Raw genomic sequence first — 20,052 nt, 5'->3', positions numbered from 1 at the left:
GTGGTACAACATTTTTAATATTTAGGTGTGTGTGGAGGTGGGGGCGTGGTTGAGGGCCAGCTTGTGAATGGAGAGCGAGATCGGGAGATGAGAATGGTATGGATCATCACCTGTCATTGATCATCTCTGACAGCTGCTTGTCATTGCAGAGAGAGTTGGAGAGGGATTTAAGAGCGAGCCAGACACCAGAGAGGGAGAGAGAGCTGCACACACACACACACACACACACACACACACCCAGAGAGCGTGTTTATTAAAGTCAGCTGAAAAACAATTTTTGAGTGAAAAATAAAATTATCTTTTGAGTTGGATTTCACCGTCTCCCGCTTCCTCCTTTCCCCTCCTTGTGAACTTGTTACACTGATGCCAAAATCAGGGATTTAATGAGGAAGAACGTCACCATGGATGCCTCTCCACTGGAGGAAGTCTTCAAGACCCTCGCCAGCATTCACCAGTCACAGCATCAGGCCCTCCTTGAGCTGCGGTTCATCGCACTTATCCAGGTCCAGGCGGAGGACCGGCAGGTGCTCCGGAGCTTGCTACCCCATGAGGGGGCCCTGCAACCACCCTGCCCCATGTTCCTCTTGTCAAAATGGGGGCCCAAGATGGACCGGAGGCCTTCTTGGAGCTCTTTGAGCAGATGGCAGGTAACAGCACCAACACTTCCGATCACTGACACTTGGTGAGCTCGGCCGCCCATTTGCCAGAGGTGGTTGCTGGCTGAGCAACGCGATGTTGGGACTGTGATCGATCAGGTGGTACTGGAGTAGTTTATTGCTCGGCTTTCGAGAGGGACGGCGGAGTGGGTCCAGTGCTATCACTCGGCGTTACTCCAAGCGGCCATCCAGCTAGCAGAGGATCATATGGCGGTGTATTCGGGAGTTGGCGAGCCCTGAGATCCTTCCTTCTCTCTCTCTCTCTCTCTCTCTCTCTCTCTCTCTCTCTCTCTCTCTCCCCTCCCCTTCCTCCCGTCCTGTTCCTGTTCCCCAGAAATGGGGAATTCCTTCCCCCAAACCGGTTCCCCGGTCCTGTGGACCATTCATCATGCTGGCTTTCCTTAACCCTCTCCACTCTTCCCCACAGGCTGGTGAATCTGCTCACCCATCCACTAATCTTGGGAACGAATTGGCCGGCATTTACTACCTTATTAAGGGGAATGTGTGTGGAAGGGTCCTGCAACAAAACATATAGGTGTGTGGTGTGTGACTCGCTGGTTGGGGAGGTGGAGCCACGCCGTCTATGTCAGCTCCACATCAAAATTACATAAGGGATGGGCACGCCTTTGATCAAGTGAAAGTGATTGATGGTCAACACCTCCTGCCAGACGTTGCACTTGCATATCCATATTTTTCAATTATTCAGGATTGGTTGTATCGAGTGAAGCAGGACGCTCAGACAAAGGAGGATACAACCCAATTGTTAGTACTGAAGAGCCATCGGGAAATGCTATTCCAGACGGCTCATTATAATCCGATGGCGGGTCACTTGGGGCAGGAAAAAACACTAAACCATCTGATGGCTTGTTTCTATTGGCCGGTCATTCGCGGGGATGTTCGCAGGTGGTTTGCAGCATGCCATGAATGTCAGCTAGTGAATCTAGCAGCCATACCAAAAGTGCTGTTGCGCCCCTTCTGTTGATCAAGGTTCCCTTCAAAAGAATTGCCATGGACCTCGTCGGGCCATTAGAACGGACGGCATGCAGGCATCGCTTTGTGTTCATCCAGGTGGTTTATGCAACATGATATCCGGAAGCAGTGCCTCTGCGCAACATCTCAGCACGCAGTGTTGCGGAGGCACTCTTCAGAATCATCTCCCAAGTGGGGATTCTGAAATAAATCCTCACTGACCAGGGCACTAAGTTTATGTCATGTACACTATGCGAGCTGTTTGAATTATTGGGCATTAAATCGATTAGGACAAGAGTGTACCACCCAAAAAGGGATGGCTTGGTCGAATGGTTTAATCAAACCCTGAAAAACATGAATCGTAAGTTCGTGCACGAAGCTGCTCGGAATTGGGATAAGTGGCTTGAAACCCTGTTATTCGCAGTTCGAGAGGTACCGCAAGCCTCCACGGGGTTCTCCCCTTTTGAATTATTGAATGGGCGTAAGCCTTGCAGTGTCTTAGACGTCATAAGGGAAAATTGGGAGGAGGGACCTTCAAACAGAAAAAAATAAATATATGTTTTTGACCTGAGAGCAAAGCTCCACACATTGGGCCAGCTATCACAGGAGAATTTGCTACAGGCTCATGAATGTCAGTCCCGGCTGTATAACAGGGGAGCTCGGCTACGGGAATTTATGCAGGGAGATAAAGTGCTTGTATTACTACATACATTAAGCTCTAAATTACTCACAAAGTGGCAAGGGCCCTTTGAGGTCACACGGTGAGTCGGGGAAGTTGATTATGAGGTTATACGAATGGATGGGGGTGGAGCATGGCAAATTTACCACCTCAACCACTTAAAACCATGGAGGGAGGCGGTCCCTGTGTCTTTGGCGACGGTGGTTCCAGAGAGGAAGGTGCTTGGTCCGGAGGTGAACTTAACCAATCGAGGCACCCCAGTCCCTTGCGGAGACCACCTATCACCATCATAAGTTATGGACATGGCCCGACTGCAAAGAGAATTCTCAGATGTGTTCTCACCTCTTCCCGGTTGTACAAACCTCATAGAACACCATATTGAAACAACCCCAGGGGTAGTTTACGCAGTTGTCCTTACCGATTACCCGAGCACAAAAAAAAGTGGTTCAGGAAGAATTAAAGGCCGTGTTCTTCTAGAGGTAACTGCTGTATTAAATATATATCAACAAAATTTTGTTGATAATTTTTTTCAGTTAGAGCAGTAAAATATTGGACTTCCCTGCCGAGAAATATTAGAGAGTGTAGTACTTTAAAAATGTTTCAATTGGGGCCTGGGTAGCTCAGCAAGTAAATGCTGACTACCACCCCTGGAGTCGTGAGTTCGAATACAGGGTGTGCTGAGTGACTCCAGCCAGGTCTCCTAAGCAACCAAATTGGCCTGGTTGCTAGGGAGAGTAGAGTCACATGGGGTAACCTCCTCATGGTCACTATGATGTGTGGTTCTCGCTCTCAGTGGGGTGCGTGGTGAGTTGTGCGTGGATGCTGCGGAGAATAGCGTGGGCCTCCACACGCGCTCCGTCTCTGCGGTAACACGCTCAACAAGCCACGTGATAAGATGCACGGATTGACGGACTCAGATGCGGAGGCAACTGAGATTCGTCCTCTGCCACCCGGATTGAGGTGTGTCACAACGCTACCATGAGGATTTAGAGCACACTGGGATTTGGGCATTCCAAATTGGGGAGAAAAGGGGAGAAAAAAAACCTGTTTAAATTAGGTGTTAAAAATTGGCTGAAAGAAAAACAGTCATGTGATCATTAGATCGAGTTGGTATAATTTGTGTATGTTGATGTGATTGTGGATTGTATTATGTTGTACATGTCTGTATATGTGGTATTTTTAGAATGTTTAACTTTGTGTAGGGTAATTATTCTTTATTGTTATTAACACTATTAATGATCAATTGTGATTACACGTGGCTTTCCAGGGCGGTACTGCAACTGCCGCAGAGGGACTGAGGTTGAAATTTAGTTTCTAGCTAATACAGTTACAATATATTTATTGTGAATTGTCCCTAAACAAATAAAACAAACAGCCACAATGTATGTGCATGTAGCCTACTGTTTGAATATCATTTAAATAAATACAAAATGCAAGTATTGGTATTTTCAGTTCAGTGTATTTTAATATACTCCGGCTATGTTTAGTATGAATTTGTGAATTGTTTAATTAACTGTTAATGTCTTACTGTTAATAATTACTTGGACAGAAGATACATATTCAAGTAAATTCCAACTTCACGTTATCGTGGGATAATCCAGACCTTATTTTTTATTTTAAATTAAGTCAAATAATAGCACGCTGTGCGAATACAGTAAATAATATGCCTCTACACTGGTGACGGTGAGATTTCAGGAATGTTGTCGGTGTGGATGATACAGGGAGACTGGCGGATCAACAATACTTGTTGTCATGTTGTACTATAACACACTTTTGTGGTTTATGTGGTAAACGTAATGTTCATCTAAAGAGAAATCAAGTGAAGGAAGTGAGGGATGCGCACCTGTGTTTTTTTTATTTTGTGTCGCTCACATGATGGGATGGAGCACGCAAGTGGAATTGAGTCCTCTAGCGGACGGATGACTGTATAGACAGTCTTTTCTCAATCTGGTGGCATGAACATTTAATACTCTGCAACCTGTATTACTTTTCTTCATCCTCTGCACCAGCATTAAAAAATCCATTCAGCTTTAGTCTATATCCATCTGTGTTTGAAATCAATCCAATTCCGCAATGCAACATTTCAACCATAATATTTAGCCTACAGCACTGTCCACACCACTATCACCCTAGTTTATACCCACACCTGCTGCCACGACCCTGCCCCTCTGTTGCCATGGCAGCCGTGTGCATGTGCTAAACCCTTTTATGGAGAGGTGGCAGCTTTGTGGGATTACTGTAACACAGCAGGTGATTATAGCCTTTGTGACTCTCATAGAGGCTTGGATCATTTGTCTGGATATTCCAAGGAAAATTTCATGGGAAATATCTTGCGTAGATAGATGTCTCTAACACTACCTGAAGCATGCTTTTCAAATTGCTTAAGCTAAAGTGTAGTCTTTTGGTAGATTACCAGCTTGTGTTCTCTCTTTCTTGCTGGCTGTAAAGGCTTATAATTATCAGACCACAAAACAGCTTGGCTTTCGGTGTAATTAACTCCCATTGTCATCAAAACTGCAGCTTTAGCTTTCCTGATTTAGTATCACTTGTTTCCCCTGTGATTTCACTCTGCCAAAATACATGACTTCACAAGAGTCCATGTTTAACAATTGCTAGATCTTTAAGGAATAGCTCATCATTTTCATTTTTTGGGTGAACTCCTTTAAGAGGTCAAAAATCAATTAAGCATCAAGTACATTAACAATAATCCAAAGTTGCCAGATAATGGTCTAGTGATGTGTTTCCTTGACAGTAACATAATCACTGCTTTGGCAGAATGGCAGAGTGAAACTGAGGGGAAGAACACTCTCAGATGCAGAGGTTTACATCTTCAGTTTATTGGATGTGTTCCCAGACGTGCTCAATGGGATTGAGATCCGGGCTCTTCGCTGGCCATGGTAGAACACTGACATTCCTGTCTTGCAGGAAATCATGCACAGAATGAGCAGTATGGCTGGTGGCATTGTCATGCTGGAGGGTCATGTCAGGATGAGCCTGCAGGAGGGAGGAGGATGTCTTCCCTGTAAGGCACAGCATTGAGATTGCCTGCAGTGACAACAAGCTCAGTCCCATGATGCCTCAGACCACGACGGACCCTCCACTTCCAAATCGATCCCGCTCCAGAGTACAGGCCTCGGTGTAACGCTCATTCCGTCAATGATAAACGTGAGTCCGACCATCACCCCTGGTGAGACAAAACCGCGACTCATCAGTGAAGAGCACTTTTTGCCAGCCCTGTCTGGTCCAGCGTAGGTGGGTTTGTGCCCATATGTGATGTTGTTGCCGGTGATGTTTGGTAAGGACCTGCCTTACAACAGGCCTACAAGCCCTCAGTCCAGCCTCTCTCAGCCTAATGCAGACAGTCTGAGCACTGATGGAGGGATTGTGCATTCCTGGTGTAACTTGGGCAGTTGTTGTTGCCATCCTGTACCTGTTCCGCAGGTGTGATATTCGGATGTACCTTGTGCAGGTGTTGTTACACGTGGTCTGCCACTGTGAGGATGATCAGCTGTCCTTCCTGTCTCCCTGTAGCGCTGTCTTAGGTGTCTCACAGTATGGACATTGCAATTTATTGCCCTGGCCACATCTGCAGTCCTCATGCCTCCATGCAGCATGCCTAAGGAACGTTCACGCAGATGAGCAGGGACCCTGGGCATCTTTCTTTTGGTGTTTTTCAGAGTCAGTAGAAAGGTCTCTTTAGTGTTCTAAGTTTTTATAACTGCGAACTTAATTGCCTACCGTCTGTAAGCTGTTAGTGTCTTAACGACCATTCCACAGGTTTGTTTATGGTTCATTGAACAAGCATAGAAAACATTGTTTAAACCCTTTACAATAAAGATCTGTAAAGTTATTTGGATTTTTACAAATTGTCTTTAAAATACAGGGTCCTGAAAAAGGGACTTTTTTTTTTTGCTGAGTTTACATTTAATGTAATTAATTAAATACATTTAATGTGTTTAATACATGTTACATACATATAAATACAACAATATAATAAAATAAAAACAGAAAAGATCAGATACCATTCAAAAAATATTTATATACTACAGTACTACACTTCACACTTTTCAGTCCTCCTGCTGTGTCCAGGTGTAGCCTACTTCCCTAAAGTCAAGATAACATTTTTGACAGACTCACCTTGGGCTGAAGTTTCATTCTTTTCACATTATATTTAGTACGGATAGTAGGTGAATAGAGACTTCTCCCTTCACTTGTGTTCTTCATTGTATTTTCTGATTTTTTTGCCATTGAAACACAAGTGCCAGCTTTACAGGTAACACACAGAGGTTGTGCTACATATATGCGACAAACTGAGTTGTATAATTTCCATCATGGTCTATTTCATCCATCATATTAGATAAAATTTCACTGATACATAGTCAATTTTATTTTGTCTTGATATAGTCAACATTTTCAGTTTGAAATGACTTTGCGTAATAAGCGTGAGTCTTATAAAACATGTTCTATTTAATCATTTGCAGAGTTGGGGAACATACTTTTTAAAGTGTACTTGCATTATTGATATTTCTGGATGAGAGCGGCAGAGCACGTCTGGCGAATGGCAATCTCTTTCCCGCACACAGAGGCAACATAGGCGCGCGGGCGGGAGAGTTAAAAAAGTACTTCGAAAGAGTGCGCGCTGCTGCTCTTAGCTAGAATAATCACACGTAAGGACATATACACGTGAAAACTGATGCACAGTATCAAATACACAGAATGTATGATAGTACTAACTGGAGAGAGCACATCAATATGTAGACAAAGCCAAATCCTGGACATTTAGAGGCAATTTTGAAATCCCAGCCGGACACTTTTTCAGGTCTGAAAAAGAGGACATATGGTTACCCTTCGTTACATTATTTGTTTTTTGTTTTTCATTGCATCACAAATGCCATGGACTCTGAAAAAAATCCAGAGTCTGAGTCAAGTCCAAGTAAAAATGCATCCGAGTCTGTGACAGGTCCAAGTCCATTGAAATTGGACTCCTGACTCGGACTCGGTCCGAGTCTGAACTTGAGTACCCCAACTGTACAACACAATACTTTAATAAGCATACAAATAAATAGCACACACAAATACTTGCTAAAATAGCCCATCCTTAATTAGAGTGAACTATTTGTACCGATACTTCTCAGCACTAAATAACACTTCATCAATATTTATATCGCTTCATCCTCCAGAGCTTGCTGATTTTGCCTTCTCCTTGAAGCATACATACGATGCTGCCTTAGAATTTCAAAATGAGATATCTTATAAGGTAGCATATAAACCTTATTCACACTAGCACCATTTTTAATGGGAATGACAATGAGGTTGTGAGGGATAGACTTAGCATATCTTCAGTTGGCTGTACTGCAGTTTAAAATGTTTTTGGATCATTCTACGGACAAAACTTTGATAAAATATCTGTCCAAGAAAATTCAGTATACAAAGAACTCCAGACAACATGAGTTGTGGAAAATCAAATGTGATCTAGGAGCTTTATACCATTCGTGCCATTGAAGAGATAGTAAGTCTATCCCTCACAGCCTCATTGTCATTTCCATTTAAAAATCAAAGATGGTGCTAGCGTGAATAAGGTCTGTTTATGCTGCTTACCTTTTGGAACAGCCTTCACATTGGGACTGTGTCTATGATGCCTTAAAATGTTCCCTACAAAGGCAACTCACTAGGTTTTGAAACAAAGCAGTAATCTCACCAAGTTCCAGTTACTGCTGTTAACATTAATGACCTTGTTCAAGCTGAGAATAAAATGGCCCATAAAACTAGTGTGTGTGCATGCGCGTATGTGTCTTTTTAGTGAACGTTATTATGTAGGCCATAAATTAAAGGAGGATGGGAGAGGCGTTGCAATGTAAGACTTCTAACCTCATCATCATCTCTCTCTCTCTCTCTCTCTCTCTCTCTCTCTCTGTTTTTCTCTGTGTGGTGGAAATCTCTTCTCTCAAGCACAGCTTTTAGGCTAACTGCTTCATCTATCTTTAATTTCTCTCGCTCTTTCTCTCTCCCTCTTTTTTCCTTTTTTCTCTTTCTGTCATGTATATTTGATAGCTGCACAGGAAGTGCACTGTAATGACATTTTCATGCTACTGTGTGTGAACATGAGGCTAGGAGATAAGTGTGAGATAAAGGAGAAAAAAGGGAAGGAGAAAAGCAAGATGAAAGAAGAGGTGAGGAGGAAGATGAAATTAATGTTTTTGATCTGCTGGATATGTATTTCTGTTGTCATGTTTGATGCATCTCAGGATTTCTGCATTCTTCAAGACCATTGAAGTTCTTAAAACACAAATTTTGTTTAAAATCCTTGAATTTTACACATTTCTTGGACATTAAGAAAGGGAAATTAGAAAATTAAGTGAATGTGGTGTCATTTTTGATAAATGATATTACGTGGTTCCTTACATGTATCGCGGCAGCTCCGAGGTGAAACGTGCACTGTTTGGTGCTAAAAGCAAGTTAAATTTTCCTTCAAACAGTTATTAAGGTTAATGCTCCATCGAGTTTTAAATCAATAAAACCTACCTCCCTACTCTAAACCTAAAACTAACTGATAGTGTCATAAAAAGCACATTTGTGATGAAAAACAGATAAGGTTTTTTCAGGTTTAATGATCTAGATTGGAAACAGAAAGGAATAGAATATAGATACTTGGTTACTCCAATAGCTTTTAGATTATTTCACTTATTCCTTTAGGTTTCATTTTTAGCCTGGTCTCATGAAATTTACGTGAGCATTTGCAAAACTGAAATTACGTGCTTCATTACACATTTGGCTGCAGTTTTCAAGAGAAATGTCCAGTAGGGGTCGCCAAAACCGAGCGAAATGAGGTTGTAATCAGACAAGGTTTTTAAGCTGAATTTTAACCTAACCTAACCTAAAACTTTACACTAAACCTAACCAATAGTGTCCAAAAAGATAAATTAGAGTTTAAAAAAACATACATTCTTACCCTTAACGAACACCTAACCCTAACCGATAAAAAAAAAAAAAAAAAAGAAAAACACATGCCACATCATTTTTTGTCGCTTCTGTGCCACTTTAACTTTCATGCATCTTTGGCTCTATTAGGCGAGCTACCAATCAAGCAAATGACATAGGAATAAGTATATACAGCTGTGCTCAAAAGTTTGCATACTGTTGTAGAATTGGTAATATATGTACCATTTTTAAAGAAAACATGAGTAAGCTGGCAAAACACATTTCTTTTATTTCTTATGGGATTCATATTCAACTGTAGGTTATAACAGAATGGCACAATCATAAAACAAAACATGGCAACAAAGAAAAAAATTAAATGACCCCTGTTCAAAAGTTTGCATATCCTTAGTTCTTAATACTGTGTATTGCCCCCTTTAGTATCAATGACAGCGTGCAGTCTTTTGTAATAGTTGTCTATGAGGCCCCAAATTCTTGCAGGTGGTATAGCTGCCCGTTCGTCTTGGCAAAATGCTTCCAGTTCATGCAAAGTCTTTGGTCATGAACCGCATGTTTGAGATCTCCCCAGAGTGGCTCGATGATATTAAGGTCAGGAGACTGTGACGGCCACTCCAGAACCTTCACCTTTTTCTGCTGTAATCACTGGAGGGTCAACTTGGCCTTGTGCTTAGGGTCATTGTCGTGCTGGGAAGTCCAAGAGCATCCCATGCGCAGCTTTCGTGCAGAAGAATGCAAATTGTCTGCCAATATTTTCTGATAACATGCTGCATTCATCTTGCCATCAATTTTCACAAGATTCCCCATGCCTTTAGAGCTCACACACCCCCAAAACATCAGTGAGCCACCACCATGCTTCACAGTGGGGATGGTGTTCTTTTCACTATAGGCCTTGTTGACCCCTCTCCAAACAAAGCTCTATTTTGGTCTCGTCACTCCAAATTACAGTGTGCCAGAAGCTGTGAGGCGTGTCAAGGTGTTGTCAGGCATATTTTAACCGGGCTTTTTTGTGGCATTGGCGCAGTAAAGGCTTCTTTCTGGCAATTCAAACATGCAGCTCATTTTTGTTCAAGTATCGCCATATTGTGCTCCTTGAAACAACTTTTTCTAGAGCAGCCTGTATTTCTCCTGAGGTTACCTGTGGGTTTTTCTTTGTATCCTGAACAATTCTTCTGGCAGTTGTGGCTGAAATCTTTCTTGGTCTACCTGACCTTGGCTTGGTATCAAGAGATCCCTGAATTTTCCACTTCTTAATAAGTGATTGAACAGTACTGAATGGCATTTTCAAGGCTTTGGATATCTTTTTATATCCTTTTCCATCTTTATAAAGTTCCATTACCTTGTTACACAGGTCTTTTGACAGTTCTTTTCTGCTCCCCATGGCTCAGTATCTAGCCTGCATCCACGTGAGAGCTAACAAACTCATTGACTATTTATACACAGACACTAATTGCAATTTTAAAAAGCAACAGGTGTGGGAAATTAACCTTTAATTGCCATTTAAACTGTGTGTGTCACCTTGTGTGTCTGTAACAAGGCCAAACATTCAAGGGTATGTAAACTTTTGATCAGGGCCATTTGGGTGATTTCTGTTATCATTATGATTTAAAAAGGAGCCAAACAACTATGTGATGATAAATGGCTTCATATGATCACAATCCTTAAATAAAAGATTATTTTAAATAAAATAATTTTTTTTGTCATATTTTCAAAATCAATGCCAAAATTTCACAATTTCTGCCAGGGTATGCAAACTTTTGAGCACAACTGTATATGTAGGTGGGTCTGTAATAAAAGTGTTAAAATGTTTCGTTTTTCAAATCATGCGCTGAAGTAAAAGTGTTTTGATATAACAGCGGGAGATGAGTAATAGAGTAAAAAATTTGTTTTTATAAGATCAAAATCAGCAATTGTACTCATGATTTGTGTGACAATGATTAAACCACACAGTTGTTGTGGCGCCTCAAGTGTTCATTTCACCAGGAAACTGCAGCAAACATAGAAAGCGGCACCTACAAGTCAGTTTGCAAAACTATAGAGTAACGTTCATTCTATGAGACCAGGTTGTTCATTTTAGTGTGCAGAGCTGCAGAAATGAATTCCTGACAGTAGCTCACAGGATGAACCATCTGTCATCACTTTAGCACACTGTCTTTAGGGCAGTATGTCTACAGTAAGAACAGGAGCTGCCCTTCAGATCACCTGAGCAGCTAAAGTTCTCTGCTGAGTGCTGGCATAATAACCGAGGGATGCCTGAAATGGAGCAGAAATATCTCAGAATGGTTGCATTGCAGTAACTGAGACACCACTGGTGAACAGTGATATGTCAGTATGTTCCAAAAAAATTTAGAGGTGGGTGATGTGGATGCAGTGATCTCCTTGGGCCTGTAGGTTTATTTTGCCTTTTACAGTCAACTCTCTCCCTCTTTTGCCCTTTCTCTGTCTCTCTCTTTGTCTTTCTCCTTGTCTCCTGGTCTAGCTGGATCACGCTTGACACAAAAGATTGATGAAATCTTCATATACAGTGTAGTAGGAATTTATTTTAAAGAATTATTTTGAAGATAGCAAGCACACATTTCAAGCTAAGCATTTTACAAAAAGAAGTTTGTTAGGTTTTAAATAATAAAACAATGCTACCCTATAAAGCCAAAACATAGTAACTACACCAACACTGAAACTGGGAAAAGGGGCTTTAAAGGTTGTTTTTTATTGTCTGGCCAAATGTGGATTATTAAATGGTCTCATACGAAATGGTCTCATTCTCATAGTTTGATGTTAGCATATTGCTAAGCTAACACTGCAATTAGCATAAAAATGAAAAGCAAACACAAATATTGGGTAAAATAGCTTCGCTTTAATAAGAGTTTGGTTAACTTTTTTTTCTGATATGTTTCAGTATTGAATAGAAAATAAGCATATTTGAAATCAACATTTCTATCGCTTTGTCCATCAAGTTGGATTTTTTTTTTTTACATGTCTATGTTAGGACACCTGTGTGAACTTGAGGGAAACTGACTTCACACATCTACTTAAAACCTCAGGACCAGTTGGTTGAAAGTGCAGTCATTGAAAAATAGCTCCAAAAAGTTAGTTCTGAGAAAAGGTTTAGTGTCATCTGTTGGCAGGTTTCACTTTGTTTGATAATGTATTATATAAAACAATTTTGAAGTGGCGTTTAAGTGTCCAAATACTTTTTGAGGCCCTTATATTTAGTATTTTCTTTTACTCTGCATTTTTGACAAGTTTTCAAGCCAATATTCACAAAAAAATGGAAACTCTGTTATCATTTACTAACAAATGAGCTAGATAATTAGAGATCGACCGATATTGATTTTTTAAAAACCGATACGATAAAGATTATTTGTATGTTTACGTATCCAATAACCGATATGCAGAACCAATTTTTTTAATTAATTTACATTTATTTCATCTTTATTTTACAGTTCAACAGAGAAAAAATGTGCAAAAACTTCTCTGTTTCTTAGCACTTAAACTACACATCAAGCATTTATGTAATACATCTCACTAGAGCATGAATGGCTGTTACGTTTAATAAAATGTATTAATTCAAGCAATATATTGCAAAAGCACGTTACATTACCTGTGGACAACCCTTAGCACTGTTTCCTCTCAAGCACTGCTGCAATGGCCGTCTTGCATGCAATTTCAGAAACTCCTGCTAGATGGCTCCAGTTATCGGTGGATCCGATATTACAAAAATGATATCCGATTAAAGAAAAAAGCTTGAATATCGAAAAAAAAAAAAAAAATAGGAAAATCAGATTATCGGTCGATCTCTGTAGATAATTGATAGTTGGAGGGGATGGATGCAATGTGACATTTACCCATGTTTCCATTGATCCATTGAGGTTTAGAACAAAATGAGGATGAGTAAATGATGGCAGAAATGTAATTTTTAGGTGAAAATTGCTTTCCTAGTTCTCAGAATCTGAGAGGATTCAGGATTCTGAGAATTCAGGCTATTCACGTCCTGTGTCCCTCAGTCTGAACATTATTGTCTCTTCTCATGGAATTGGTACACCCTTAATGAAGGTTGATTAGAGGTTAAGTGAAGTGGTCAACCGATATATTGCAGATCTGATACACAAATCATGATGGTCACTCCGTGACAATCCAAGCAGATGATCCAGGCCGTCAGGAACTGTCAGAAACTGTCAGGAGATTGCTGCTCGCGGTGGATCCACATGGCGCTTGAGTGCAACTTCAAAGTAAAAGCGCTTCACGTATGCTATGAGTAAATGCTTTATTCGCTATGCACTGTATGTACAATTGATTTGATTCAGTATTTTTTGAGGTTGCTGGACTACTGTGTGTACTGTTATTTCCTTCTTCCTAATATATTAACAATTTCTTCATGTGCAAATACATTACTAAAATTTGATGACTAAACAGAAATCAGAAGAAACTGCTATCTACCATTTAAAATACAATTTTGTTTACAATGTTACATTTTTGTGTGAAAATGAGTAAATATAGTGCTAAATAAGAGTTTATAATTTTTTTTTGCAATTTTATGTTTATGTTATTTACTATAATAAATTGTGTGATATATCAGCATTGTATCGGCCTATCGGCCACCCTGCTGATTATGAAAATCGGCAGGGTTTTTAAAAAACTCATATCAGTCGACCACTAGTTTAGAGGACATTGTTGAGAGGTTGAGAGCTGATTTGAATTAGATCAGTAATTGGTAGAGGGTTTATAAACAGGCTTCCTATGGATCCTTAAAAAGTCTTAAAATGTCTTAAATTCAGTTTTCCCACATTTAAGGTCAGAAAAAGTCTTAAATATCTTAAATCATACAACAAAAGTCTTAATTATCATTTAAAGATGTCTTAAATTTGGAGGCAGAAAGACAGGAATCGTGATATGACCTATTGTGAGTATCAAACTTCAAAAGAATACGATTTATTATATAAGTGCATGCGCTGCATCCTTCAAAGTGAAAACGTGGCACTGTTGTATTTTCTCTAAGCTCACGGTGGCTTGTGAGTATTTCCAGCTGTTACAGAGCAGTTTGCATTATATCGAAAATTTATGACAAGCGATAACTAATGATCAGCTGTTGATGATGATGATATAGTGTTGATGAAATATAACAATGTTTACGTTTAATTGTTTGTATTGTAATACGCTGTTGATTATTGTAGGAGTACACATTTTATTTCCCTTATCTTTTGAATGAGCAGCTGGAAGCAGTGAAGCCCATACATTTCAAAATAAGAGTCCCCAGTGTATTTGAGCCTTTAAAGTTAAAAGTTCTGCACTATTGATCAAATCTTTTTTTCTTTTTCCTAGTTATTGGTATTTTGGTTGCACCATAAACTGCGTCTGGAATTTAATTCAATTTGGACTCTTGTAGCCTCTGTCTGGCCCTCCCCTTCACAGGAAGGAAATACTAAGAACATTGAATATAGACTACCAATTTTAAAAACTATTGGCAGATGAAATGCTTTTCTTTCAACACATTATCATATCAGCAAAATCCAATATTTGTTGACCTCTAATTTGTATTTATTTATATAATGGTACATAAACCAATTTTAATGTGATATAAATGTGGAAAACATGTCTTGAGTATTTTAAACTTGCATATAGCCTACTCTGTTTTACTGATAAGCAATGTTAAGGCCATGTTGAATGTGTGCCTCTGCCTGTTTAAGTAAGAGTCTATGATACATGATTTATTTTGAGATTGTGTGGGTTTGTTTTGGGATGGGGATACAGTATTCATTTTATTTGTTCAGGTCTTGAAAAAGGTCTTCAAATGTCTTAAAACAGCAGCAACCCTGATAAAGGCAAGTATCTGTGCAGAGACTGAAGAGGTTCCATTTGCTGAGATACAGAGGTTGTGTCAATGTTGTGTCAATGATTCATAACATGCTTAATGGGTCATACTAAATGTGTGAGTGTCTGAGCTATGTTTTTCATAGTAATGGAATAAGACATGGGGTAGGGGTTGGCGGTCAGACTGAGTGAGAAATTGGTGGAAAGATGGTCCGGTTATTATTAACGCCGGTTCCTCAGGGGCTGCATCTTTAGACCAACCATGTTGCCCTCCCCCAATAAGAGCATGTTCACACCTCATTCCCTCACAGATGGATTATGTGTGCATATGTATGTGACTGTGTGTTTATTAGTGCTGTTTGTTAAGGCAAGCATCTTTACTATTGCTCATATTTACAGTTGGGGATTTGAATAAACCCTTAACCCTAAGTATTATACTTGGCTGTGTAATTCATCTCGCATTGTTTGTGCTATGGACACGAATGATACCTGAAATCATGTGGCTTGTTAAGGAGAGGTGTGCTCCTCATCCACATGCTGTTCCAGTGTGAATGAGGTGTAATAGTACATGCCACAGAGCAACCACCTAGAACACCTGAGCAACAGCATGGCAATGGGCTAAAAGCCACTCCAGCAATCCTCTGGCAACGACAGCAACAGCAGATATATCTGCTGATAAAGATGTTGAATTCCTTCAAATCTGTTATGTTCATGCTTGATTACACTCACCTGCTCTCTATAGGGTTGAGCAAAAAGAGATCTCATTAATGATTCGTTAGTTCAGATCGGGCCTCTGCACGTGCTAATTAGTGGGCTCCTGTTCCCTGTTTGAGATGCTATCTATGGCTGTGTAATGCAAGGGGTTCCTGATAAAAGCATGGAAAAACACTGGAGAAAAAAAAGTGCAGTGGGGTTAGATTGAAGACAAGTCATGTCATTTTCAATTTCTAAACTTCTTATGTGCATAATACACATAGCGAAGTGGATGTTACATTTTTTTTTCTCCTGCTGGTCCACTTATAATGTTAGTCAAGGTTTCTTGCTCTCAAAACACTGACACTTTGAATTACCCTGTTTATGCTTTGGTACCTTTAAGGAATAGTTCACCCAAAAATGAAAATTCTGTCATGATTTACAACTAATGTTGTTCTAAACCCGTATGACTTTCTATCTTCCATGAAACACAAAAGGAGATGTTAGGCAGAATGTTAGCCTCAGTCACCATTAACTTTCTTTGTAATGACAGCATGGATGCCAGAATTTTCATTTTTGCAACCTAGTCTCGTAGAATGAATGTTACTATAACTACATTTTTGCAAACTGACTTTTACGTCCCTCGTTCTACAGTTCATCGCAGTTTCCTGATGAAATTAACACTAGAGATGCTACAACTGTGCGTTTTATTCCCTTCTATCACGACTACAGCATCTGATTATGACTTTATAAACACTTATTTTTCGCAGTATTACTCACACACTGCTATGTAATGATTTTAAAACACTTTTACTCTATATTACAGACCCACCTACATTTGCACACTCATTCCAATATGATTAGCTTCTGCTGTTGCTCACCTGATAGAGTGTTGGACTTTAAACTCTGTGGTCCACAGTCCAAGCCCAGCCAAGCACACAAGCTGACACGAGAGATAAAAGAGTCATTGAAGCGACACAAAATGACATGGTTGCTTCAGAAAATGTGCTTCTCATTTCGCATTTTGTTTTTGAACTCTTATCAGTTTTGTTTAGGTGTTGGTTTACCGTAACGATGTCTGTTTTGTGTCTGCCTCTCATTTGCTTTTTTTAAATCCTCTTGGTTAGGTTTAAGTTAAAGTTTTTAGTTTGGGAGGTACATTTTACTCATTAAAGGGATAGTTCACCCAAAAATGAAAATGTTCTCATCATTTACTCCTCATGCCATCCAAGATGTGAATGACTTTCTTCTGCAAAACACAAACGAAAATTTTTAAAAGAATATTTCAGCTCTGTTGAAAAAAACAAGTGCAAAATGGTGACCAGAACTTTGAAGGTCCAAAAAGCACAAACTGTCAAGGCAGTATAAAAGTAATCCATATGACTCCAGTGGTTTAATTCATGTCTCCTGAATCAATATGAAAGGTGTGGGTACGAAACAGATTTCTTTTTTACTGAAAATCTTCACTTTCACTTCCACATTCTGGTGAGGATGTGACTTTCACTTTCACGTTCAGCAACCACGGGGCCGGTCAAAGGTGGAGATTGATAGTAAAAAAAGGACTTAAATATTGATTGTTTCTCACCCACACCTATCATATTTCTTCTGAAGACATAGATTTAACCACTGCAGTCTTATGGATTACTTTTATGCTGCCTTTATGTCCATTTTGGAACTTCTGAGTTCTGGTCACCATTTACTTGCATTGTGAGGACCAGTAGAGCTGAGATATTCTTCTAAAAATCTTAATTTGTGTTCTGCAGAAAAAAGAAAGTCATACACATCTGGGATGGTATGAGGGTGAGTAAACGATGAGAGAATTTTCATTTTTTGGTGAACTACCCCTTTAAAACCTCCATCCAATATTCACCTTAAAAACCTTGTCTGATAATGACACAATTGCACTCACTTTTGGCGCCCCCTGCTGAACATCTCATTAGAAAACTGCAGCAAAAAGTGTAAAGCAGCATGTCATTTAAAATGTTGCCACAGTCACGTAATGTTCATGAGATCAGGCTGCATTTTTGGGCGAACTGTCCCTTTAAGATTTCTACAATTAAATGACCTTTGTATTGATTGTCTGCTGTCTGTTGTATGTGGTTTTCTGGCTGGGTTGGTTCCTTTATTCAAACCATCTGTTGACAAAAACACTGACGTTTCTCCCCATGATGTCTCATTTTAACCCTCTATATTGTCTTATTTATATTATCTTTATTATCTCTATTACCTATCTATCTGTCTATTTATCAATCTATCTGAACTTTAAAGGGGCACTTTAAAAATAAATATCATTGATCGGTTGATCACAATCGATTATATTATAAAATATATTTAAATTATAAAATACTGTATAATATAAATATATTTTGAGCTTGACAGACTAGAGATACTATTCAGTTACATTATGGCAAATAAACACTGTGTAAACTTTTTAAAAATTCACATTTTGTGTTTCACAGAAGAAAGAAAGTTAGTATTTTTGTTGAACTATTCCTTTCAGGATAGAAAATATAATGGAAAGTCTCCACCATGATAGAAAAACAATAACTTCAAAAAATTCAGTAATGCACAAACACACTTACAGTAAAAATTCTGGTTTGTCAGAATCTTTCATGCTCGATTTTGTAAGATTGTTTGTTTAATTTAGTTTGACCAGTTTAGATGTACATTTGGGTGAGACCTGGTTTGTTTCTTGAACATAATAATGTGCTCTGAAAACATTAACTCGAAAGACTAAAAACTCCTTTCTTGGCTTGAATCGAACTGTTCTGTGCTTGGGCTTTGTGTGTGTGTGTGTGTGTGTGTATGTGGGTGGGCAACCATGAGTGTGTGTGATTAAGAAGCCACACACAGGCCACCCTGAAAGTTGTGAACTTCAGTAGTGAATTGCTACATACGGAATGCGTGTCGTTTTGTGGTTCTGTTGAACAGATTCTCATGATATACTGTGGCACCTTATATGGGATTGTGTTGTTTTATGTATGACTCTTTGTTTGTGTGTTTTGCAGGGTGCTCGGGTGTGGGTAAATCATAAAGATCAGCTTGTTCCGTCAACGGTGAACTCCTGTGGAGATGGAACCCTGGTACTTACCACCGACTATGGGGAGGTAAGACTCTAAGCAATCTGCTTCTCTCATAAAAACACACATACATGCTAACAAACAGATGCTGCCCTTTATGGCTGAATGCATGTTGTGTGAGTTAGAGATTATGCTGATGTGGTATTGTGCTGTGAATGTCATCATAACAGTGCTGCAGTGTGTGTGTGTGTGTGTGTGTGTGTGTGTGTGTGTGTATATGTCTGCCAACTGGGCGTCTTAGTGCCCTAAGTCTAAATCAATACATGCATCCTCCCATGAATGTTCATATGAGTGTGTTAGGCCACTGCACCCTCAGATGATATCATATAACCATTAAATGCAGTGCACTTCCACTCAACACGAGGTGCTCTGGCCTGTTCTGGCGCAATGTGATACAGTATATTCAGAGAAATTATCACAGAGACAGAACATGAAATAGAGAGAGAGAGAACACTGCTTTTAGAGCCTTTCCCTTCCAGAGTTATCCACTAATACATGTTGTCATGGTAACAGTGTATCATCTGAAAAGTGATGTGGCTGGAGAAAATTGTCCCAGGCTTTTTATATGACAAGAAAACCAAAGCAGTGCTTATAACCAGCTGTTATGACTGTGGACATTAAACCAATAGCATGTGAGTACAGGCTGTGTGAAGGAGCATATTATTGGGTTGGACCTACTAAATGAACTCGCCACTTCACTGAACCAGTCTGTGATTTGAGTCATCTCATTCGTGAACGAAATGTGGGAATCAGTCATCGTTCGTGAACAAGGATCTGCTGACTGACTGAACGAGAATGGGGATGTCATTCGTTCAGTTCGGTATGTGAGTCATTCTCCTTCGACAAGGAGAGAAAGCAGGTGCAATGAAAATAGTTTAGCACTATTTTATAGGTATGCATGAAACATAATCCCCAATTTATGAATGTGTAAAAATGACTGAAGACCACACAATTAAAATGATGGTAATTACAAGTGGAAATTATGAGTGGTAGTGCTTTGGTGCTTTGGTGGGTTTAACAAATTAATTGAATCAATGATTCAATGATTCGCTCACAAAACACACAAAAGATGGTTATTTGTCGCCACTTACTGTCGTAAATATGTTATCTGAAGAAATAGTCACTGAGGGAATCAGTGAACAAATCTGTACGTATTTTTTTGGAGGATGGGTTCAAAAGATTTGAATGATGAATCAAAATCCCAGCTACCACTTTAGTCATACTATGGTACTTT

General features: G+C 39.6%; 1 protein-coding gene across 1 annotated transcript in view; it reads left to right on the top strand.

Moving 5' to 3' along the window:
* The first annotated feature begins 401 nt into the window (after positions 1 to 401).
* Positions 402 to 20,052, top strand: part of LOC127449533 (unconventional myosin-X-like) — an 87,614-nt gene continuing 67,963 nt past the window's right edge. Inside the window, exons 1-2 of the mRNA XM_051713020.1 lie at positions 402 to 647; positions 18,747 to 18,845. Coding sequence (XP_051568980.1) covers positions 402 to 647; positions 18,747 to 18,845 — 345 coding nt within the window. The remainder of the gene's footprint in view (positions 648 to 18,746; positions 18,846 to 20,052) is intronic.

This window comes from Myxocyprinus asiaticus, chromosome 12 (genome assembly GCF_019703515.2).
Source record: "Myxocyprinus asiaticus isolate MX2 ecotype Aquarium Trade chromosome 12, UBuf_Myxa_2, whole genome shotgun sequence".
Classification (NCBI taxonomy): Eukaryota; Metazoa; Chordata; class Actinopteri; order Cypriniformes; family Catostomidae; genus Myxocyprinus; species Myxocyprinus asiaticus.
The sequence above is the reverse complement of the archived record's forward strand: the minus strand, read 5'-3'. Positions and strand labels throughout refer to the sequence as shown.